We start from the raw sequence: 23,899 nt of genomic DNA, 5'->3' as shown, positions 1-23,899 counted from the left end.
AGGCTTATCAGGAAAAGCACTGGCTAAATGCACAGGCTTATCAGGAAAAGCACTGGCTAAATGCACAGGCCTATCAGGAAAAACACTGGCTAAATGCACAGGCCTATCAGGAAAAACACTGGCTTAATGCACAGGCTTATCAGGAAAAGCACTGGCTAAATGCACAGGCTTATCAGGAAAAACACTGGCTAAATGCACAGGCCTATCAGGAAAAACACTGGCTTAATGCACAGGCTTATCAGGAAAAACACTGGCTAAATGCACAGGCTTATCAGGAAAAACACTGGCTTAATGCACAGGCTTATCAGGAAAAACACTGGCTTAATGCACAGGCTTATCAGGAAAAACACTGGCTAAATGCACAGGCTTATCAGGAAAAACACTGGCTTAATGCACAGGCTTATCAGGAAAAACACTGGCTAAATGCACAGGCTTATCAGGAAAAACACTGGCTTAATGCACAGGCTTATCAGGAAAAACACTGGCTAAATGCACAGGCCTATCAGGAAAAACACTGGCTTAATGCACAGGCTTATCAGGAAAAGCACTGGCTAAATGCACAGGCCTATCAGGAAAAGCACTGGCTAAATGCACAGGCCTATCAGGAAAAACACTGGCTAAATGCACAGGCCTATCAGGAAAAACACTGGCTAAATGCACAGGCCTATCAGGAAAAAACACTTTCTGCCTCTAAGACTGGAATGTCACTGAGAAGAGACATCCTTTGACGAAAATATCCTTAAAAGTGCGCAAAGTGTCACTTTGATGAGCATGTGCGGACTGCACTTGTTAATCTGGGACAACACTTAATGCACATGCATTAAACCCCATTTTTCCACCAAAAATGCTTTTATGTTAGTAGAATAAGATTGCTCTTGTTTTTCCGCAGGTTTCTTCCGGCGTAGCATCACACGGACCGCGGCGTACCACTGTAAATATGGCGGAAATTGTGAGATGGACATGTGGATGCGAAGAAAATGTCAGGCCTGCAGACTACGGCGGTGTCGAGAGGTCGGAATGAAAGAAGAATGTAAGTAACAAATAATGGTCATGATTTTTTTTCTGTGGGAATAACTAATTTAGTGTCATATTTATCATAAGAATTTTTTTTATAATTTCAGTTGTTGTGTTTTTCCATTGAAAAAAATGTTGTTTTAAACAGTTATAAAATAAAATATTAAACACTCATTCTATGTTTAAACGGACAATTCAGTTTGAAAAAAGTCAATTTTTGAACTTCAATATATAGCATATTTAATAACACCATAATTCTAACACACATTTGGTAGATATTTTCCCAAAGTTTCATCATTTCAATATTTTTCAAGATATGTTAGTTTAAATGAATAAACTTTTAAATGCATGTTTTATTTAATAAAGTCATATAGAAGTTAAGGAAAACAACTTAAGTTAGAACAGCTTGCCTTTTAGAGAAATAAAAAACAAAAAAGTTCAGACTATTTTTAATAAACTTCACAACATACCACATACTTTGAAGTAATATATCTTTAAAATAATAAATGTACAACTTTAAACTGCACAGGCAACAGTAAACAGTACTTCAGTATTCCTACAAACATCTGTCTAGGGCATATTATCTTAGTATATCACTTGAATGACTGAGACCCAATTTGGTTATTGTCCCGTCCATACCCACAACTGTCCCGTCCATTACAAAACATTTGTAACAGAAAAACAATGCACCCATTCAAACAATTTACCAAAAATACTTACCAGAATCAAACTATAAGTAAATTATGAGTATAATACTGCAGATAAAGGTATTGATACCAATATAAAAACTATGTACAGCAACACTATTATAACTGATTAATAAAACATCGCCAAAATCTGGGCTAAAATAACAAACAATCAAATATTGAACTAGTCCAACATGTTTCAACTGTTTTAGAACAATATATGACTTTTAAAGGATAAAACAGCTAGTATACAAAATAATAAACTCCATGTGACAATGGTTCTTCATATCGATTATATCTGTCCAGTACATTAACATACAGGTATAATTGCAATAGCATAAGCTTCGGTCATTGTTATACCAACATGTTATCCAAATCATTTGAAACAAGGATATCAGCAAAACTGATGGATGCTACCCAATAATGCTTTGTCAATATATGGGTTAATTGTGTGGAAAAAAGTGTGACCTTGAGAAAATCTATTATTAGCCTCAGTGACCTTGACCCCAGGGACCTCAAACCTTATCAGAAGGTAGAGGTCCATGCAAGTTACCTACATGCCAAATATATAAGAGATCAGTCAAATATTGAAGGCGCTATGAGAAACTGTAACCAAAGTGTAACCTTGAGAAAATCTATTAATAGCCTTGGTGACCATGACCCCAGTGATGTCAAACTTCATTAAAAGGTAAAGGTCCATGCAAGGTACCTACATGCCAAATATGTAAGGATCGGTCAAATATTGAAGGCGCTATGAGAAACTGTAACAAAAATGTGACGAAAAATCTATTATTAGCCTTGATGACCTTGGCCTTGACCCCAGTGATGTCAAACCTCATCAAAAGATACAGGTCCATGCAAGGTACCTACAAGCCAAATATGTAAGAGATCGGTAAAATATTGAAGGCGCTATGAGAAACTGTAACAAAAATGTGACGGAAAAATCTATTATTAGCCTTGGTGACATTAACCTTGACCCCAGTGACCTCAAAACTCATCAAAAGGTAGAGGTCTATGCAAGGTACCTACATGCCAAATATGTAAGAGATCGAAAAAATATTAAAGGCGCTATGAGAAACTGTAACAAAAGTGTGACGTACAGAAGTACAAACTGGCAACTACCGTATACTTTCAATTGTAAGACGCAATTTTAAGACTCAAATTAATAAGTTACAGCGGGGGTAGCGTCTTATAAGCAAGATACTGGTGAAAATAAACGAAATTTTTCAAAATATCGAGTTTACTGGGCTAACGCTAGCCAAGTTGGACAATGTAAGTTGTTTTGAATTATCGTGGCAGCCATTTGCATTTTCTCTAATGTCTGTATTAGCCCGTACCGTGTATCGGAACGCTATGTTCAGTTACCGATTTACTTGTAAAAAAAGGTATCGTTATTGATTTTGTTGTCTATTATTTTTAATTTGAATTCTGCTATGTTTGGGGCATAAGACGTTTTATTGTCCGTGATTATTCTTGAAAAGTTTGTATCACCTGATTGTCTGCGCGCGACATCGTTAAAGGTCATATAAATTGGCCATTATAGTATACGTGTGTAAGCGGCGACACGATGCCAACATGCTTAAAACAACAACAAAATCAATTCTCAGTTACTGTCAATTGTTAAATAAACACGCTGCCGATTACAAGTGCTAGTTTGTATCACCTGATCGTCTTTGTTTGACGTCTTCAATTGTCAATTAAGACATAATTGGTAATTAGGGTATCCTCTGAAATAAGTTATCAGTTTGCAACTGTAAATTGTTAAATAAACACGTTTATTCAGACGACCCCCTAATGTCAATGACACCTTATTTATTAGGTGCCAACAACGGCGGCAGCAAAGAGCGACAGCATGCAATTATCCGCATATGGCTTTCTTCTTGACACGAGATTTCGATCTGCGCTTTCGAATCTATCACTCTATGATGCGATTGGCTAATTTTATGAAAGTAGATGTTACCTATTGTCGATAGACAATGGGCGTAAAATTAGCATAATCTAGGTAATAAAACTAAACACTTTCAAGTATCTGACATTTTGTTAATTTGATAATTATTTTTATTGCATGAATAATACTTGAAAATAAATTAAAACCCACTAATATATCATATAATAAACAAATATAATTTACTTTGTTGTTTCATTGTTTTATTTTTCAGACTTGCGTGTATTACTAATTGTATGCAGGGCGAGTTTGAAAAATTCTCAATGTGTTACTAATTGATGATTTTCTTTAACATTCTGCTGTTTTTCGGCTGATGAAAATGGCAAAATTTGACCGCGTCTTACACGCGGGTCAGTCTTAAATCCGCCCATTATAAAGTCCGAAGTCAGGATGCGTCTTATAAGCGAGGACATCTTATAAGCGCAAGTATACGGTATATGCTCCCCATATATATATATGGGGAGCATAAAAATCACTAACATAAACTACATGTGTAATAAAACTTTAGGGAAAAGCGTGTGTGACTATTCAGAACCTTTTCAAAATTAATACCATTACTTGTAAATGTACCAAAGCATATTCAACATCATGGCGCAATATAATTAAACAATATCAATAATGACATAGTTACAAAAAAGAAATCGATCCTTTCACTAGTCACATATGTTAAAACCTACAGAAACAATGCCAAAAACGTTCATAGCAGAATTGATGCGATATGAAACTGAAACTGATTGGAAAGGTAATATGGCAGTTAAAATGTCCATTAAGCTTGTCACTTCATTCTCAATTGACTGCATACTCGTACAAGGCTGTGGTAGTACTTCATTTCCTCTATCGCCAAGGCTCTCTCTATCACTTCCTTTCTGCTGTTGTTTCTTCTTTCTAAAGCGTTGTTGGCATTTTCTATTCCTCTCTCCAACTTTCCATTGCTTATCTTCATCCATCTGTGCCATTGGTGTGAAATAAATCTTCATACGGTTACGCTCTTGCCTTAACCACTCTTCCTCTCCTATCTGCTGTTTCTTGCGCTCTCGATATTCTCGCATACGCTGCGCTTTTGATTTCGCCATCCTGAAACAAACAGAAGTATCTGTCATGCAGTAAATGGGTTTAACTAAACATAAACCCAAGTTAGAAAATGGTAAAATTGGAAATAATGGACAGGACGAATTAAAAGGATGAATTAAAATGGACGGGACAATGAGATGATCACTTATAATGCTAATATTGTCATATATGTTCATGATTTTACAATATGTTTAAACAGACATAATATAGAACTGCTGCTAAAATGGCACTGTACTTTGTTAATATGCTTTATTTATGTTTCCTTTCAGCAAAAATTATGTGTAGTAAAATTATTCCATGCCTCAACTAAATTGTATTTGAAATGAATAGTATGCATAATTACCCTACCATCTAAATATTATTACAACATGGCTAAACTGACATTTAATATCATACGTGTTATGTGCCTGAGGCAGTAGAACAGACTATGCAAAATGATGTTTACACATGTTCAACACAAAATGAAAATACAATAGTAATTATTTAAAAAAATATGTTGTAGTAATCGGCGTTCAAGCACTTACCTATATTTATGAAAGTTGAAATGAACTGTAAAGATCTTGAAATTCTACCACCATTCAAACATTTGTCAACATCCGGTTTTATTTATCCCCACGCACATAAGTTAACCTAATTTTACAACTACCGGAAAGAAATGAGCGCTATATCAAAATACACTGGTGCCCTTCGTCTCGTCGATTATGTCCCGCTCATTACTTACCTTTTGTTTAAAATGAAAAATTGACCAGTTTTCTCCCAAAATGAATAAATAAATAAATGCGTACATTATGAATATACTTGTTAGCAATATAAATTTGATTGAGCATATCTGATAGATGCATATTACTTATTGTAGGACGCCTTAGACTGACGGACTCGTCCATTTTTGTTTTTTAATTACAGAACAAAAAATTAAAATTTAACGTACTGGTGCGTGAATTCTTATATCGTTTTGCACAGTTTTTGGTACTATTACAACATAACTATATATTTAAGCAATAAATCTGCACACTTAGCACTCGATACTTGCTACCGTTTGGAGATGATTCAGTGCATCATCGCAATGACTCGTCCATTACTTCACATTTGGCGACACATTCAATCAGCTCGATATTTTTTCAAAACAATGTGTTTTATTAAAATATACGATTTTATTGTTTGTAAAGCATCTCAAACTTGCTTAAGAAGTATATTTATGATATATTTTCAAATAAACCTGGTAGGATTGTGTACAAAAGTAAGTGTTTATTTCATCGGCGACATAGGGTTTTTGCTGAACCCGCTCCAAACAGAACACCGTGAACACATATTTCTGCAATGTTGATGATGTTTACTTTGGTTTTAAAAGTGTCAGGATATGTTCCTTTATTGAAAAATCAATAGTATACTCTATAACAAGGTATGTGGAATGGCGTGTGGTCATTTAAAGGCTGGAGACACCAATTGTAAGTTAAAAAATGGAATAAGTGTAAAATGTTTTGTGGACAACCGGGTAGATCTGACCAATGTGCGATTATGGGCAGGCTGATCTGGAGCTACCCTGTCAGCATATTATGTCCTGTTTTCAAATTAGGCAGCTTATAGGGAAGGTTTTCCAAGTATTGTTTCTTTATTAATCCCTTTTATTCCATGATGCAAAAGTTATTTCCCACTTTGATAAAGATTATCCATGAACACAATTCTGATCTCTAGACAGCATCCTTAGTATGTACCAGTTAATGTTGCAAAAATTATTAAAAATTCGTCCTAAAATGTCACACAAAAATTAGGGTTGGCCCAAACTATTAGGGTGGATAACACCATAACAATTGTGTTTTTGTTACAGCTTATTACGCCTTATAAAGCAGCATAATTAGCATCTTATGTTGCACTTGTAACATCTTCAAATAGAATGTGTTAACTTGAACATTTTTCCATACAACAACAATTCTAACATCTGTAGCAGGATTATTATATTAGCGTTTTTCATGAGACTTTCATCACATTAGTACCTTGTGTACTGATGCACAAAAACCCTGGGACATTGGGATTAAATGCAAGTGTTGTACCACATTAGCCTATGCAGTCTGCAGAGCTTAATCAAGGATGATACTTTCAAAGTCCCCTTAATATTCTAGATGGCATGTTATCATCAGAACAAAATCACTCATGGTATTCATGGGATAGACCCGCACCATGTGCAATGGAACAGAATATGCTGATTTAAGTGCTCCAGCCATTAGCTGCAATGGATGTTGGGTGCAGCACAGTGAGTCTGCCACGGTCATGTCCCACCTTGCCCAGAGGACCCCACCATGCCCTCGTTTGGTCAGAACACATTTTTGTATAGCCAATTTTATGATAACATTAAAAAGGAAATGTTAAATCTAATAAAAAAAGTTTTAATAATTGTAGACACAATGTTTTAAATGAAAGTATGCAGTATGAAATAAATAACAGGTAATATTGTAATATGCCACAGGGATTACACTGTGTTACAATTTTTGAGGGGGGGAGTTCATAAGTTCACCACACAGTATATGTACTCTACATTTTATTTACACACTACGAGAATAAATATATACACAATGAATAAGTCTCTCCTACTCCTTCTCTCTTTACATTTCAACGGTCCATTCCACTCTCCCCAGCCTCTCTCTCAACCTGGCTTTTCATACAATTCTGCCCACCCTCCCATATTTGGATGTGTGGACATACACAGATAGAACTTAGCATTTAATTGGTATTTATTATTGCAAGTGTTGACATATTTGACAAGCAGACTCTGCGAGCACCAGAACAGACCAGATTTGCTAATCTTTATAACAAAATGATGACCAACTGGTATCCTGTTCTGGTAACAAATGACCACCATGCCACATGGCATCAAACAGAGCAGTCTAAATTGAAATCATATACTAAAATTACAACACTCCCCTCACCTTAGCTTCTTAATTGTCCTCAATTAAGCCAAATAGTTGCATACATGACTAAATAGCCAGACTCACACTCACAACATATTAAACGGAAACTATTATCAAAACACTTTATATGAATATAATATTACATCACAAATCTACAGATACAAATAAACTATATGTATTATTAATACTTATATTAGAAACCTTCTACAAATAAGGAATTTTACAATGAGATGATGATACATTGTGATAATACATAACATCATAAGAATCATCCCTTTTAAATTACTTGTACATGATTAGAAACCTCCACAACAAGGAATATTACTTGTAAATTACTACATGACATGGCATTAAACATCCATATACATTGACTTGTATTGCAAATAACTTCTCAATAAAAATTACACAGATCTATCCATCAATATAATGAATCATTAAAAGTATTGTCCTTTTAATTAACAAGAAACACATTCAAAGAAATATTATTCTTCAACAACTTTATCTCCAACATCATGCATTACTAGTATATCTAAAACATCGTAACAGTTTTATTATATGAAAGCAAGAATATACATTCTTAGTCATATGCAAAGTAAACACTCTGTTTAATAAGCACATCTACAAAATCTTCTTTTATTGTCCAACTTATTACTTGAAAGTCTTAATATTTAGTTGCACATATTCACACAATCACACATATCACTATCACACAAGTCCTAAAATGCATCCGCGTTAAGTGCCTTACACTTATTACTTTAAATTAACATTAATGAATGTATAATTTAGGCACAACAATTTTGTTAAGTTCATACAATTATAAGTAGCAGTCGTCCTGCTTAATTGTCCTGTGCGCCTTACTTATTAAATGAACATATGGTTATATTATAAACAATTCTATAAGAATATGGCGCAATGTTTGATTCTGAAAAAGAATAAATCCAAGTGTACACGGTTTTAAATCCAGTGAAATTTTCAAACACTCCGTAAAAGTCACTTAATCCAACAAATTAGCACAAAATATATACCAAAGTCATTGGTTTGGAGTTATATACACTAAATTAAACACTATAAAAGCGCACACAGTGACACTACATTTTCTATTGTTACAGTGGAGACACACACATGTAGAATGATCCTGTCGGCTGACAGATTCTATTTCTGAATTTAAGTCGACATTTTCTTTCAACAATTAATTGGGGTCAAATTCTTGTAAAAATCCCAGTGTAGCACCTTTAACCAGCGTAACATTACTGGAAGAAGTATTCAGCAGTCTAATTGGTATTTGGTGGCTTTTAACTGTCCTTGGGGAGCTTAAAGTGTGCCCTAATGATATCCCATTTGTTGGCTGTTTATTTGACGAAGGGCATAGAATCCCAAGAGTTGAATTAATTGATATAAGATTTATTGTCTGTCCAGGTTTGATACACTCCGAATTGGCTGGAATTTTTACCTTGGCTCGTGATGTGACCCTAACTGCCCTGAGAGGTATTTTCTCAACAAATGTTGCACACCTCTTCCCATTCAAACGTAATCCACTTAATTGATAATCAAAGTCATACAGAAAATCCATACCAATAAGTCTGTCTTCACGAATTGGTGCAACAAACACGGTATATTCAAACCACTGTCCACATGATTTAAACTATATTTGATAAGGTCCTTCCCATACATTTGGTGTAGTTTTCTTTGATAGTCTTTAACATTTTGCAGTATTAATGCACAACCTAAAGTCCCCATTTAGCCATCAATTTCGAACACTAGGTGAATAACCAGAAACAGTATCTCTTGGAGGTCTTCGGCTGTCAGATTTAAGCCACTTCAAAACAACGCCAATATCTGGATCCTGCTGTTGGAGTCTGGTCATTCTCTCCGATGAACAGAAGACTTTGCTGAATTTGACTAGACTTTTTACAGAAGATGACATTTCACCTAATGCAGTCTTTCCGTCTTTATTCGGCATTTCATAATTTCTGTCATCCGCCTTCGAACTGTAATCTGCATCAGAGTTTTCAGAATGTTCACGGAAGCGCAGTCGGAATATCCGGTAGCGACGATATTTCCTAATTCTGAGTAACCCAAAATACATGAAACGTACACAGTTCAACAACTTCACCACCTGAAGCTGTAGCAGCAAGAAAATCCAACCCCAGAATCCGGATTCCTGAAGTTTTACTCTGGAAACTCTTGCTTTCGATGACCCCGAGATTTGCACAATCCTTTTTGCAAATAAAGGTACCGCGTCATCAAACTGAGAGAAATCTGACTAGTGCTTATGTTTCCTCAAACATGTGTCACATCCCTTACATGATGGCTCCTCTAGCGTTAGATGTCCTTCATAACACTCACATACTTCTGGTTCACTTGGTATTCGACTGAGGCTGTCCACATTAACATGTTTTCGGCCACTTCGGTGTTGTATCCGAAAATCATACTGCAATAACACTTCCAACCAGAGGGGATTGTTGTCACAATCACACTACTGAAGACATTTCCATCGATCCCTAAACTTTCTGTGATCATTCCGATTAGAATCCAGTCCAAACATGTCCACAGGTTCCACTAACCAGCTAGCAGCTAAATAAATCTTTTCCACGGGTTCCACTAACCAGCATGTGCTAAATAAATCTTTTTGGGCAACAATAACCGAAACTCCAAACATTGAAACAACACCAATAATCAAAATAAGACATTGTAACATTCCCATATGTCCAACCTCAATGAAACAGTCCCCTGATGATTTCGTAAGTCCAACAGCTCACTTTAATCCTGACACAATTATATAATAAGCACTTTCCTCACAAGCGTGTTAAATTCCTTATCCCGACGCTGCCACCAGTGTTACAATTTTTGAGGGGGGGAGTTCATAAGTTCACCACACAGTATATGTACTCTACATTTTATTTACACACTACGAGAATAAATATATACACAATGAATAAGTCTCTCCTACTCCTTCTCTCTTTACATTTCAACGGTCCATTCCACTCTCCCCAGCCTCTCTCTCAACCTGGCTTTTCATACAATTCTGCCCACCCTCCCATATTTGGATGTGTGGACATACACAGATAGAACTTAGCATTTAATTGGTATTTATTATTGCAAGTGTTGACATATTTGACAAGCAGACTCTGCGAGCACCAGAACAGACCAGATTTGCTAATCTTTATAACAAAATGATGACCAACTGGTATCCTGTTCTGGTAACAAATGACCACCATGCCACATGGCATCAAACAGAGCAGTCTAAATTGAAATCATATACTAAAATTACAACAACTGCCATGTGCGCTTGTGTTTTAGATCAGTGTCCTTCTGACTTAGGTTACCTTGTCCTTTTCAAAGCCCAGCAGGAGCAATGTAATTATTGTCATACAACCTTGTAATTCAAATAATCCATCCAATCCCCAAGTGTTTTAGGTAGTTGACATGAATTTTGATATTATTTCTTAAAGAAGGTACAGAATTAATCAAGCATTTAGGCTTATAGAATGTAGAGAAAAAAAGTTGAAGAGTCAAGTGTTGATAAAAATTCAAAATGTTTGTCCATAATCTTTCAGACCTTGTTAGTTGTTGTCATGGTCATTGATCCTATCACACTTATGACCTATAGTTATTAGAAAATCACACTTATGTCCATCTATTTATAAACCAATCTCACATGTTCTGTCATTGATGAGCCAATCACACACATGTGCTTAGCCAATCACACATATGTCCTATAGGTATTAGCCACTCCCACTAATGTCCTATACTGTTATAAGACAGTCACTCAAATGTTCCATAGTTATTAGCAGATAACACTTATGTTCTATAGTGAAAAGCTACAATTACTCTAATGTCTTATAGTTATTAACCAATCTCACTAATGTCCTATAGTTATAAGCCAATCTCACTAATGTTCTAAAGTGATTGACCAATGACATAAATATCCTATATTTATTAGCCAATCACACTGATGCCCTTGTAGTTATTAGCATGAATCTCACTAACATTCTTTAGTTACAATAAGCAAATCACACAAATGCCCTATAGTTATTAACTAATCACAGTAATGTACTAGTTATTACTCAATCACACTAATGTTCTCTAGTGATAAGCAAATCATCCAATGTCCTATAGCTATAAGCCAATCACACTTATAATACCACATGTTATTGACCTTATCATGCTAGTTTTGCATTATCATTGAGTCTATCACATTAATTCTGTGCTTCATTGGTATTGAAACTCTCACATAAATGACACTTTGGCATTGAATCTATACCATAAATGGGATATTGGTATTAAACCTATCACTTAAATTCCACATCTGTATTGAACATTACATAAATGCAACATTTGTATTGTCAGCCTATCACATAAATATAAAATTGGTATCGAATCTACCACATACATGCCACATTGAAATTGTCAGCCTAACACATACATGTCACATTTGTATTGAAGGTATCACATAAATGCCACATTGGTATTGTCAGCCTATCACATAAATGCCACATTGATTTTGTCAGCCTATCACATAAAAATGCCACATTTGCATTGTCAGCCTATCATATAATGCTACATTAGTATTGTACCTATCACATAAATGCCACATTGGCATTGTCAGCCTATCACATAAATGCTACATTAGTATTGTACCTATCACATTCATCCTACAGGTATTGTCCGCCTATCACATAATGCTACATTGGTGTTGTACTATCACATAAATGCTACATTGGTATTAAAGCTATCACATAAATGCCACATTGATATTGTCAGCCTATCTCATAAATGCCACTTTGATTTTGTCAGCCTATCACATGAATGCTACATTGGTATTGTCAGCCTATCACATAAATGCAACATTGATATTGTCAGCTTATCACATAAATGCTACATTGGTATTGTCAGCCTATCACATAAATGACACTTTGGTATTTTCAGCCTATCACACTTGTGACCTATTCTTTTTAACCCATTAATGCCTAGCGTGTAGAAAAAAGGCCTTGGCAAACAGCGTAGAACCAGATGAGACGCCACATGATATGGCTTCTCATCAGGGTCTGCGCTGTTTGCTTGAAGGAATTTCTGTAAGAAATATTCTAAATATAGAAATAAGTATTCTAGACATCCCTAATTTTGGAAATAAATTGATCCAATTTAGAAAGATGAGAGTGTCCACTTAAGGCATAAATGGGTTAAGTAAACCACACTCATGCCACTGGGTTTTCACACGAAACAGATGCTGAAAAGGTAAGATGTTCAAGAAAATCAAGCTAAAAGAAGTTAAAAAGTAAAACAAAAACACAACAACTTATTCAAAAATTGGCCTTGTTTTTCTTTGAAGGCCTACTCTCTGAGGAGCAGTGTAAAGCAAGAGACGTGCGACGAAAACAGAAGTCAACCAAATCTAAACGTTCCGAGAGTGTGAACAGTCCGGAACTGTCCAGAACAGATTCAACATCTTTGTATAATGAAAAATCTGACTCAGAAGAATCGAAGAAGAATATAAAACAGAAATTGAACATTAAGCCAGAGTTGATAATAGAAGACCAGCCCCTGTTAAAAGTGAATGATGACACTAAAAAATTAGTGGAAAAATTAGTGTATCTCCAGAATAAATATGAATTTGCGGATGAAAAATATATACAGTCAGTAAATGTAAGTTTATGTTATTTCTTGATGATGTCTATAGTTAATAAAAAATTTTTTTATGAGTCTGTCTCTGGGAAAACCAGGATTAATGCATATTCATAAAGTGTCATCTTACATTAGTCTGTGCAGTGCATAAAGGCTTATCAGGAACAACACTCCACCGCCTCATTCTGATTTTGTTTTGTAGAGACTTCAGTCTCAACAAAGAATTTGATGAAGCGGAAAGTGTGGTTCCTGATAAGCCTATGCTGACAGTTTATGCACAGGTTAATCTGGTGCAATACATCACACAATGCATGGTTTTCCCTGAGCATGTCTTATAATTATGCCCCCCTTCGAAGAAGAGGGGGTATATTGCTTTGCTCATGTCGGTCGGTCGGTCTGTCGCTCCGTCCACCAGGTGGTTGTCAGATGATAACTCAAGAACGCTTGGGCCTAGGATCATGAAACTTCATAGGTACATTGATCATGACTCGCAGATGACCCCTATTGATTTTGAGGTCACTAGGTCAAAGGTCACAGGTGAAGGTCACAGTTACTGGAAATAGGCATTTTAATGATATAGCATGGTTCAAACAAGGGAAACAACTACCGTTTATGCATGTTCTTTTTGTTACAGCATTTGCCTCCCTTGTAATATATTTAAATTTTACCAAATGTAAGGCTAACTGCATTTTTGTAATGCATTGTATCAACCACCACCACCACCACCGCCACCGCCGCCGCCGCCACCACCACCACCACCACCACCACCACCACCACCACCACCACCACCACCACCACCATTGTTCACAGTGACAAAAAACGTATTACCACCACCACCACCACCACCACCACCACCACCACCACCACCACCACCACCACCACCGTTGTTCACAGTGACAAAAAACGTATTCACACAATGGCTGCTACTACAACTTATAGCCCAATTATAGGGGGGCATGCATGTTTTACAAACAGCCCTTGTTAATATTTGCTCTACTCTGCACACATGGTTCTACCACCTGTAATGACCTCTGTTCTTGTTTGGCAGTGTTCCAATATTTCTGTTAAAAGATTGTACATGAGCTTTCAAGGCCAACTCAACAGCCCTGTTACAATATAGTTTAAATAATCAATATTGTAACAACTTCTATCAAAAATTAATTGCAAATATAATTTATAGCACACATTGTACTTTAAACATAAATGAGATAAATTTCAGAAACTGACAATTTTATTCTTTAGGTTAAAATAATATAATAATATGTATATATAACTAAATTTCATTGACTTATTTGTGATGCATAAAAAATGGAGAGTCATTATTATTCTTGGGACATAACTTTTCATTGATTTCAGGTGTTTACAGAACGAATAATTTAACACAAACACATTGAAAAATGACCATGCAACGCAAATTTCACTGTTTTTCCAAAATCAGCAAGCCACGCATTTACGTGACCTGAATTAAGTCTCTTTTATTATGCCCCCCTTTGAAGAAGAGGGGGTATTTTGCTTTGCTCATGTCGGTCGGTCGGTAGGTCGGTCGGTCCGTCCACCAGGTGGTTGTCAGACGATAACTCAAGAACGCTTGGGCCTAGGATCATGAAACTTCATAGGTACATTGATCATGACTTGCAGATGACTCCTATTGATTTTGAGGTCACTAGGTCAAAGGTCAAGGTCACGGTGACCCGAAATAGTAAAATGGTTTCCGGATGATAACTCAAGAACGCATACGCCTAGGATCATGAAACTTCATGGGTAGATTGATCATGACTCGCAGATGACCCCTATTGATTTTGAGGTCACTAGGTCAAAGGTCAAGGTCACGGTGACCCGAAATAGTAAAATGGTTTCCGGATGATAACTCAAGAACGCATACGCCTAGGATCATGAAACTTCGTGGGTAGATTGATCATGACTCGCAGATGACCCCTATTGATTTCGAGGTCACTAGGTCAAAGGTCAAGGTCACGGTGACCCGAAATAGTAAAATGATTTTTGGATGATAATTCAAGAACGCATATGCCTAGGATCATGAAACTTTATAGGTAGATTGATCATGACTCGCAGTTGACCCCTATTGATTTTCAGGTCACTAGGTCAAAGGTCAAGGTCACGGTGACCTGAAATAGTAAAATGATTTTCGGATGATAACTCAAGAACGCATATGCCTAGGATCATGAAACTTCATAGGTAGATTGATCATGACTCGAAGATGACCCCTATTGATTTTGAGGTCACAAGGTCAAACGTCAAGGTCACGGTGACCCGAAATAGTAAAATGATTTTCGGATGATAACTCAAGAACGCTTTTGCCTAGGATCATGACACTTCATAGGTACATTGATCGTGACTTGCAGATGACCTCTATTGATTTTCAGGTCACTAGGTCAAAGGTCAAGGTCACAGTGACAAAAGTCGTATTCACACAATGGCTGCCAGTACAACGGACAGCCCAAATGGGGGGCATGCATGTTTTACAAACAGCCCTTGTTTAAATTAACATTACTACTCAAAATCAACGAACATTTCGTACAATTGTTCATAAAATAAACTTAACCAATTACAAATCAGTGCTCCTCATGGCAATTGCCGAAATTTCAACGCCAGATGTGGTCTGGTAAAATAGATGTTTGTGGATACAAAATGCTCATTTTTATTATTGTTTTCATATCTATTCATACGACAAATAAACACTAACATGGTGTTCGTGTGTCGTATGAATAGATATATTCGCAGGAAATTAAAATGGAATTAATTGTGGCCACAAATAAATAAAAACGAGCATTTTGTATCTACAAAAATCTATGTAATCATACCACATCTAGCGTTGAAATTTTGGCTTTTGCTATAAGGAACACTGATTAATAAGGTGTTAACTTAATTTTTCGAAATACTTAACGAAATTGTCGTTGATTTTGAGCATTATAGAGACTTTAAAACAATGAAATTTGATGCCAATAAATGTAAATGAATTTACAGTATAGTGATTCTCCTGTCTGTATTTTATATTTATTATGTATCATATTACACTGTTACTCCAATATTACGCGGATGACGGGGTCCAACCTAGTTTTTCTTAACTAAACCCTGGATGTAACTTATCATCTTGATTACTTCTTTACTTTCTCTTTTCCTATTCAGTTTTCAATTACATTTAAGCAGACATTGTAAGATTTACAGTATATAAATACTATACTATTAAATATTATTTGAGTCACTCTCAGGACAACTTGTCCTAATGTATTTTCATAAAGTAAATCATTAAGCTTTTTTTGCTTTTATTGAATGGCTAACACTGTTAGTTATATTTTTATGCCCCCCTTCGAAGAAGAGGGGGTTTATCATTTTGCACATGTCGGTCGGTCCGTCCACCAGATGGTTTCCGGATGATAACTCAAGAACGCTTAGGCCTAGGATAATGAAACTTCATAGGTACATTGATCATGACTAGCAGATGACCCCTGTTGATTGTCAGGTCACTAGGTCAAAGGTCACGGTCACAGTGACTCAAAATAGTAAAATGGTTTCTGGATGATAACTCAAGAATGCTTTGGCCTAGGATCATGAAACTTCATAGGTACAGTGATCATGACTGGCAGATGACCCCTATTGATTTTCAGGACACTAGGTCAAAGCTCAAGGTCACAGTGACTCGAAATAGTAAAATGGTTTCCAGATAGTAACTCAAGAATGCTTATGCCTAGGATCATGAAACTTCATAGGTACGTTGAGCATGACTGGCAGATGACCCCTATTGTTTTTCAGGTCACTAGGTCAAAGGCCAAGGTCACAGTGACTCGAAACAATAAAATGGTTTCCGGTTGATAACTCAAGAATGCTTAGGCCTAGGATCATGAAACTTCATAGGAACATTGATCATGACTGGCAAATGACCCCTAGTGCTTTTCAGGTCACTAGGTCAAAGGTGGAGGTCACAGTGACTCGAAACAGCAAAATGGTTTCAGGATTATAACTCAAGAATGCTTACGCCTAGGATCATGAAACTTCATAGGTACATTGATAATGACTGGCAGATGACCCATATTGATTTGCAGGTCACTAGGTCAAAGGTCAAGGTCACAGTGACTCGAAACAGTAAAATGGTTTCCGGATGATAACTCAAGAATGCTTACGCCTAGAATCTTGAAACTTCATAGGTACATTCATCATAACTGGCAGATGACCCCGGTATTATTTTCAGGTCACTAGGTCAAAGATCAAGGTCACAGTGACTCAAAACAGTTAAATGGTTTCTGGATGATAACTCAAGAAAAATTAGGCCTGGGATCATGAAACTTCATAGGTACATTGATCATGACTGGCAGATGACCCCTATTGATTTTCAGGACACTAGGTCAAAGGTCAAGGTCACAGTGACAAAAAAACGTATTCACACAATGGCTGCCACTACAACTGACAGCCCATATGGGGGGAATGCATGTTTTACAAACAGCCCTTGTCACAAATTATCTTTTATTATTATCTCCAATTATATTCAGCTTGATTTTTATGTTTGTCTTGATAAAACTAATAATTTCACACAAACTACCTCATACAACATAAACTGCTGTTCATTTTGCAGGAATTAAATATAGAATGTATGAACAACAAAGAGATACAGGGGGATGCATTACTGGCACAGCTGGCGAAGATGACCGTGATAATCACTCATTTGATTGTGGAGTTTGCCAAACAACTGCCTGGGTTTTCCCGGATCAGTAAAAGTGACCAAATTGTATTGCTTAAGGTACGTCATAGACCAAAGTCACAAAGCTGGCAAAGCCATATGAGCTGCTTTTTGGGATATTTTATGTGTGTTAAGCGTCTACCCAGATAAGCCGGTGTAGTGGGCATAGGTTAAGCAGGGACGACACTTTCAGATTTTATGGTTTATTTTGTTTAAAGGTAGTCTATTATACAAGAAAATCACATATAGGTGGAAAGTGTTGCTTGATAAGCCTGTGCGTACTGCACAAGATATGCTGGGGAGGTACTTTACGCGCATGCATTAAACCCAGTTTTCACATAGTATGGCTAATATGTTCTTTATCTACGTTAGCGTTACCGATCGCCGAAATCGCCATTGGCGATTACAATTCCTGGCTGGCAATTAAAAATAAGATTTTCATGAAATTGGCGATTGAAAAAAAGACCTTATGCTTTACAAATGCACAATCTAAATGCCTATAAATCGCCAGAAACATCGCTAAGATTACACAGGTAACACCCTTACCGGGAAGGCCCCAGGGGATAATGACAACCGCCTAGGTCAATAATCCACATGGCTAATGTCTTAATTGGTCACACTTTACACTGCGACCAGACTTTTTCGAACAGTTGGGTTACTTGGCGATTTACGTGATAACTGATTCACTGAAGCGTGCCGTGTTATGACAAATGCTATAGATGTTACGATTCAACGTTATCGAATCGACCAGTACGGAATTGTCATTTAATAAGATGGGCAGAGTTATGGCATTAACATAGCCACTATAAACCAATTTCCCAAGAAACAACGATTTTGATTGGCTAAAAAAGTAGATAAGAGTAACTTCCATTTACGGTCGCTATGCGACTTGGAAGACCAATTTAGAAAGTGAGTTGCAGATTCCGGGAAAAATGGATGCTTCGAACAAAAATCGAAAGTCGTAGCAACAGAAATTACCACAATTCTTTAGAAAAGAAAGCGGACAGAATAATGTAAGCTCAGGAAATGACCAAATGTTAGGTTCATGATGGGAGGACGTCTAAAATAGTGCAGACATCGGATGCTAGCCCATGTCAGTTATGAAATCATACCTGTCAAGTCTCACGGTTTTGCCGTGAGTCTCATTGTTTTTGACATGCAATGACGGTCTCATGCTGACTAAGTAATTTCTCACGCATTTCTTCAAAAACAAAAAAATGAAAAAAGTAAAGTTTGGATTGCATATAATGTTGTATAATTACTACCGAGACGGGCAGGTTGTTTTAGAGGTTTCTTACCTAAATACTACATGTACCCAAAACTGTTTTACGGTGTTAATGTAGCATTATCACAACGCCACCGGTGTCTATGTAAACAAAAAAATCGGCTGCAAAATGTCAGCACGTGGCTCACCAGCAAAGAAAAAACTTCAAGCAATAAAAAGGGCTAATTTCAGACCACAATAGTCTTACTTTTGCTCAGGAAATAGCCCCAAAATGCACCACAACCGATCTAGGATTAAAAAAATTATGGAGGGGGGGGGGGCGGGGGGGATTAGTAGCCCCTAGATTTGGCTACTAAGTTTTTTTCCTTAGCGCCATCCTAGTTTACAAATGTAATAAAATAACCAAGATTACAGACTAAATAATGCACCTATTTGATAATGTTTCTATGTTACAATGTTTGACCGGACATAAATAGATTGCAACAGATTGTGTTAAAGCGAGTATATATGAATTCAATGTCAACATTGTGGTCTTGCATTCTTAAGCCAAACATGTGCTTATGATCAAGGAATTGTGTGAAATACTGTTAATTAACCACAAAGTTTTGATGCACACAAAAACATTGCAACAGATTGTGTTAAGGCAAGTTTATACATTATAGTCCGGCAAAATAAAACCAGACATTTGCTTATGACCATGGAATGTGAAATACTATAAATTAACAATCTTTATATGGTACCATTGATTAAATATATTTTTGCTTCATTTAAATATAATGAGCAAATTAATGCTGATACCAACACTTTTATTCGTATTTGTCGTAAAACAAAGAGTGTGCCTATGTTTGTTATGAACAAATCTGCTCATACTAAAGGTTATTTGCCATCAGAATACATCACAATATATATGTGTATAACAATAGTTAACTGCTATGCAGAAGACAATTATTTACAATAAAAAAAACTGTTAATTTCCTTGTACTACTTCCTACTAGCTCCTCTGAACTTTTATTTTCGTTTTGTATTAATCACAGGGTTTTATCTGTTTTGAGAAAAAAAGAAATGCAATCAAAAGTAATACAATTTATCATACAAGCTTTTACTGACTAATAATTGGTTTTATGTTGTATGTTTATGATAGAGGAAAATTAGTTTAATGTGCAATGCAAATATCTTGAGTAGAAGGCCTGTCGTGATGCTGTTTTGAAACACAAGGACAAATGTCAAGGTCATATTTGTTCAAACACTGTTTAAGTCAGATTGTTGTCAAATGTTTGGAAAATAAGACAAGTCAATCTTGCATACCTAAAGCTAGTAATGGAAAAGACTGCCACTTAGAATTGTAATTACAGTCTAGACTCTCAATATGTGGGTTAATTATGGATGGGATTCCTCAAATAGATTTAATGTGCCTTTTTTTTTTCACTGTCTTGAGAATCACACTTTCTGGACTACTTAGAAATTTAAATGGCAATTAAGTAAGTTAGGGCCCTTACATATCAATATTGGCTGTAGTTTATGCTGTTTTTGCTCTCTGTAAGTCTAAGTGTTCAGCTGATTTTTGCTTAACATGAAGATGATATTTTATGTTGCAAATACTTTTAGTACTTTTAGTTTAAATATTTAACTTATTGCCTAGGATTACTGCACTGAGTTGTGGTTCTTGAGTTATATAGAATGTTATGGTACAATTCTGTAGTGCTTGAACGGGTACCCGAAAAAAACAGAACCCATGGGTAAAAAAATATCGCCTAGCCAGGTCATAGTTTCTATGCATAATTGCGGCAGCTCTTCGTAAAAGCTGTTTATATGTTGACAGTGTAGATAGAATAAACAGTTAAAGCATTATTTCTATTCCAAATATTTATTAATAAATAGAAGTGACGCACCAAAAAGCATTGACATCAATTATTTTTTCGGTTTACACTCCAACAATTGCCTGTATTTTGTATACTCTGATTTTACAAACAGTTAAATATGTAATGCTCTAAAAAATGTTTTTAAAATTAATGTAAGTTATGTTTCAATTTCTTATTGAATAACTTACCCGACCTGAATTTGTTGGGGTATTTAAATTTTGATCCACTGACCCGACAGAAAGAATATTTTTGACCTGATTGAGCCCTAAATCTCTGTATTTCAATTGGATTTTACGACTAAATATTTGAGCGCTATCCACAACATCAAATACTTTTCTTACCAAAAATAACAGAAGTTCTAATCAGGCAAAATCTTTTATTGAAACTGTTTACTTTTACATGAAACATATAACATCAAAGGATGTCTCATACTGAATCCATATTACTTCTGTTTTTATACGCCCGTCTATGACGGGACGTATTATGGTATACCCCGCGTCCGTCCGTCCGTCTGTTAATGTCGTACGCTACGTCAAATATCCTTTGACAGATTTTCTTCAAATTTTAACACAATCTTAATATTGATAAACCCTGATCCCCTTTCGTTTTTGACGGAATTCTGAATTGTCGTTCCAGAGTTATGGGACTTTGTTCGTCAAAATTTCGTGATTTCATTGAATGTCCTACTGTAGCTCAAATATCCTTCGATGGATTTTTTTCAAATTTCAACACAATCTTAATATTGATAAACCCTGATCCCCTTTCGTTTTTGACGGAATTCTGAATTGTCGTTCCAGAGTTATGGGACTTTGTTCATCAAAATTTTTTAATGTCGTACGCTACGTCAAATATCCTTTGACAGATTTTCTTCAAATTTTAACACAATCTTAATATTGATAAACCCTGATCCCCTTTCGTTTTTGACGGAATTCTGAATTGTCGTTCCAGAGTTATGGGACTTTGTTCGTCAAAATTTCGTGATTTCATTGAATGTCCTACTGTAGCTCAAATATCCTTCGATGGATTTTTTTCAAATTTCAACACAATCTTAATATTGATAAACCCTGATCCCCTTTCGTTTTTGACGGAATTCTGAATTGTCGTTCCAGAGTTATGGGACTTTGTTCATCAAAATTTCGTGATTTCATTGAATGTCCTACCGTAGCCGTCCGTCCGTCCGTCTGTTAATGTTGTACGCTACGTCAAATATCCTTTGACAGATTTTCTTCAAATTTTAACACAATCTTAATATTGATAAACCCTGATCCCCTTTCGTTTTTGACGGAATTCTGAATTGTCGTTCCAGAGTTATGGGACTTTGTTCGTCAAAATTTCGTGATTTCATTGAATGTCCTACTGTAGCTCAAATATCCTTCGATGGATTTTTTTCAAATTTCAACACAATCTTAATATTGATAAACCCTGATCCCCTTTCGTTTTTGACGGAATTCTGAATTGTCGTTCCAGAGTTATGGGACTTTGTTCGTCAAAATTTCGTGATTTCATTGAATGTCCTACTGTAGCTCAAATATCCTTCGATGGATTTTTTTCAAATTTCAACCCAATCTTAATATTGATAAACCCTGATCCCCTTTCGTTTTTGACGGAATTCTGAATTGTCGTTCCAGAGTTATGGGACTTTGTTCGTCAAAATTTCGTGATTTCATTGAATGTCCTACCGTAGCTCAAATATCCTTCGATGGATTTTTTTCAAATTTCAACACAATCTTAATATTGATAAACCCTGATCCCCTTTCGTTTTTGACGGAATTCTGAATTGTTGTTCCAGAGTTATGGGACTTTGTTGAATGTCAAGGAGACGGCGCTCCATGCTCATGTACTTATAAAATAAACCATGTATTCAAATACAAATAAACTGAAGTAAAAAAATGATTCAAAGGGTTATTTATTACCTTACTACTTCATTGGCGAACGACGGGCGTATCATGCGCTCATGGCGCAGCTCCTCATTATTTTGTGAGGTCACTCAAAAGTGCAGATATATTAAGATTTCTGAAAAATGTTCTACATGTATATCATGCTTTATATATATTTTTTTAATCAGATTTAAATGACAGCAGTTTCTATCCACTTGATTAACCAAGAGTAGTTTCTAGGGAATTGCAACATTGTTTATGGTATTTAAGATGTTACATGACCATGCTATATAATGGGAAAACATCTGTGGCTAATAGGTTGACTGTACTTCTATAATAAGTGCAAGGGTATATTTTCAATACAGAGAAATCTTTTTTTACAAATAAATACTTAGCAAATAAAATTTATGGCGCATGAAATTTGTTTAGAAGTTTTATTGTATGAATTTATTTAATTATTTCTACAGTCATGTCCATTAAATTTGTTTACGACATCACCTTCATGACTTATTAGGTCATATTTAGATAAGAGGCTGAGCAGTTGCAGTTTTTAGTTTAATACATTGTGAAACAGCAAAATGGTTGAAGTCTATATCAATTCTATTTAAATGATGATAGTTTATTTTGTTCTGTTAATTAATTGTTTTAAACTTTTTTTCTGTCAATTAATTCTTTTAAACTTTACACAAATTCCTTCCATTTCTATAATTCCAATACAATCAATCAGTGTAATCTGTTGTGGAAACTTGAATCAAATTATCAATTTAAATGTGCCTGTGTCAAAACTTGAATATGTGTGAAGAAACATTTATACCACCAAAAAGTTAATTAGAGAAATTATAATATAAATCATTGAAAAGCTTCTTTTCTTGATTTGAGGAAATGGCCTGGCGTACCATTTTGGCAGAAAAATATCAACAAAGCTGAAAAAGGGGAAAACATTTTCAAAAGAAGGCTGAAGTTTGGGGAAAATTGCATCATTATAAAGAAATTCTCTTCGG

The 23,899-nt window shown here is 35.7% G+C and overlaps 1 protein-coding gene across 1 annotated transcript in view; it reads left to right on the top strand.

The window, feature by feature from the left end:
- LOC127856087 (ecdysone receptor-like) overlaps nucleotides 1-23,899 on the top strand; it is a 111,426-nt gene that overhangs the window by 75,807 nt on the left and 11,720 nt on the right. Inside the window, exons 3-5 of the mRNA XM_052392077.1 lie at nucleotides 890-1,030; nucleotides 12,952-13,265; nucleotides 17,833-17,997. Coding sequence (XP_052248037.1) covers nucleotides 890-1,030; nucleotides 12,952-13,265; nucleotides 17,833-17,997 — 620 coding nt within the window. The remainder of the gene's footprint in view (nucleotides 1-889; nucleotides 1,031-12,951; nucleotides 13,266-17,832; nucleotides 17,998-23,899) is intronic.

Source organism: Dreissena polymorpha, chromosome 13 (assembly GCF_020536995.1).
Source record: "Dreissena polymorpha isolate Duluth1 chromosome 13, UMN_Dpol_1.0, whole genome shotgun sequence".
Taxonomy (NCBI): Eukaryota; Metazoa; Mollusca; class Bivalvia; order Myida; family Dreissenidae; genus Dreissena; species Dreissena polymorpha.
This window is presented reverse-complemented; position numbering and strand designations above follow the sequence as displayed.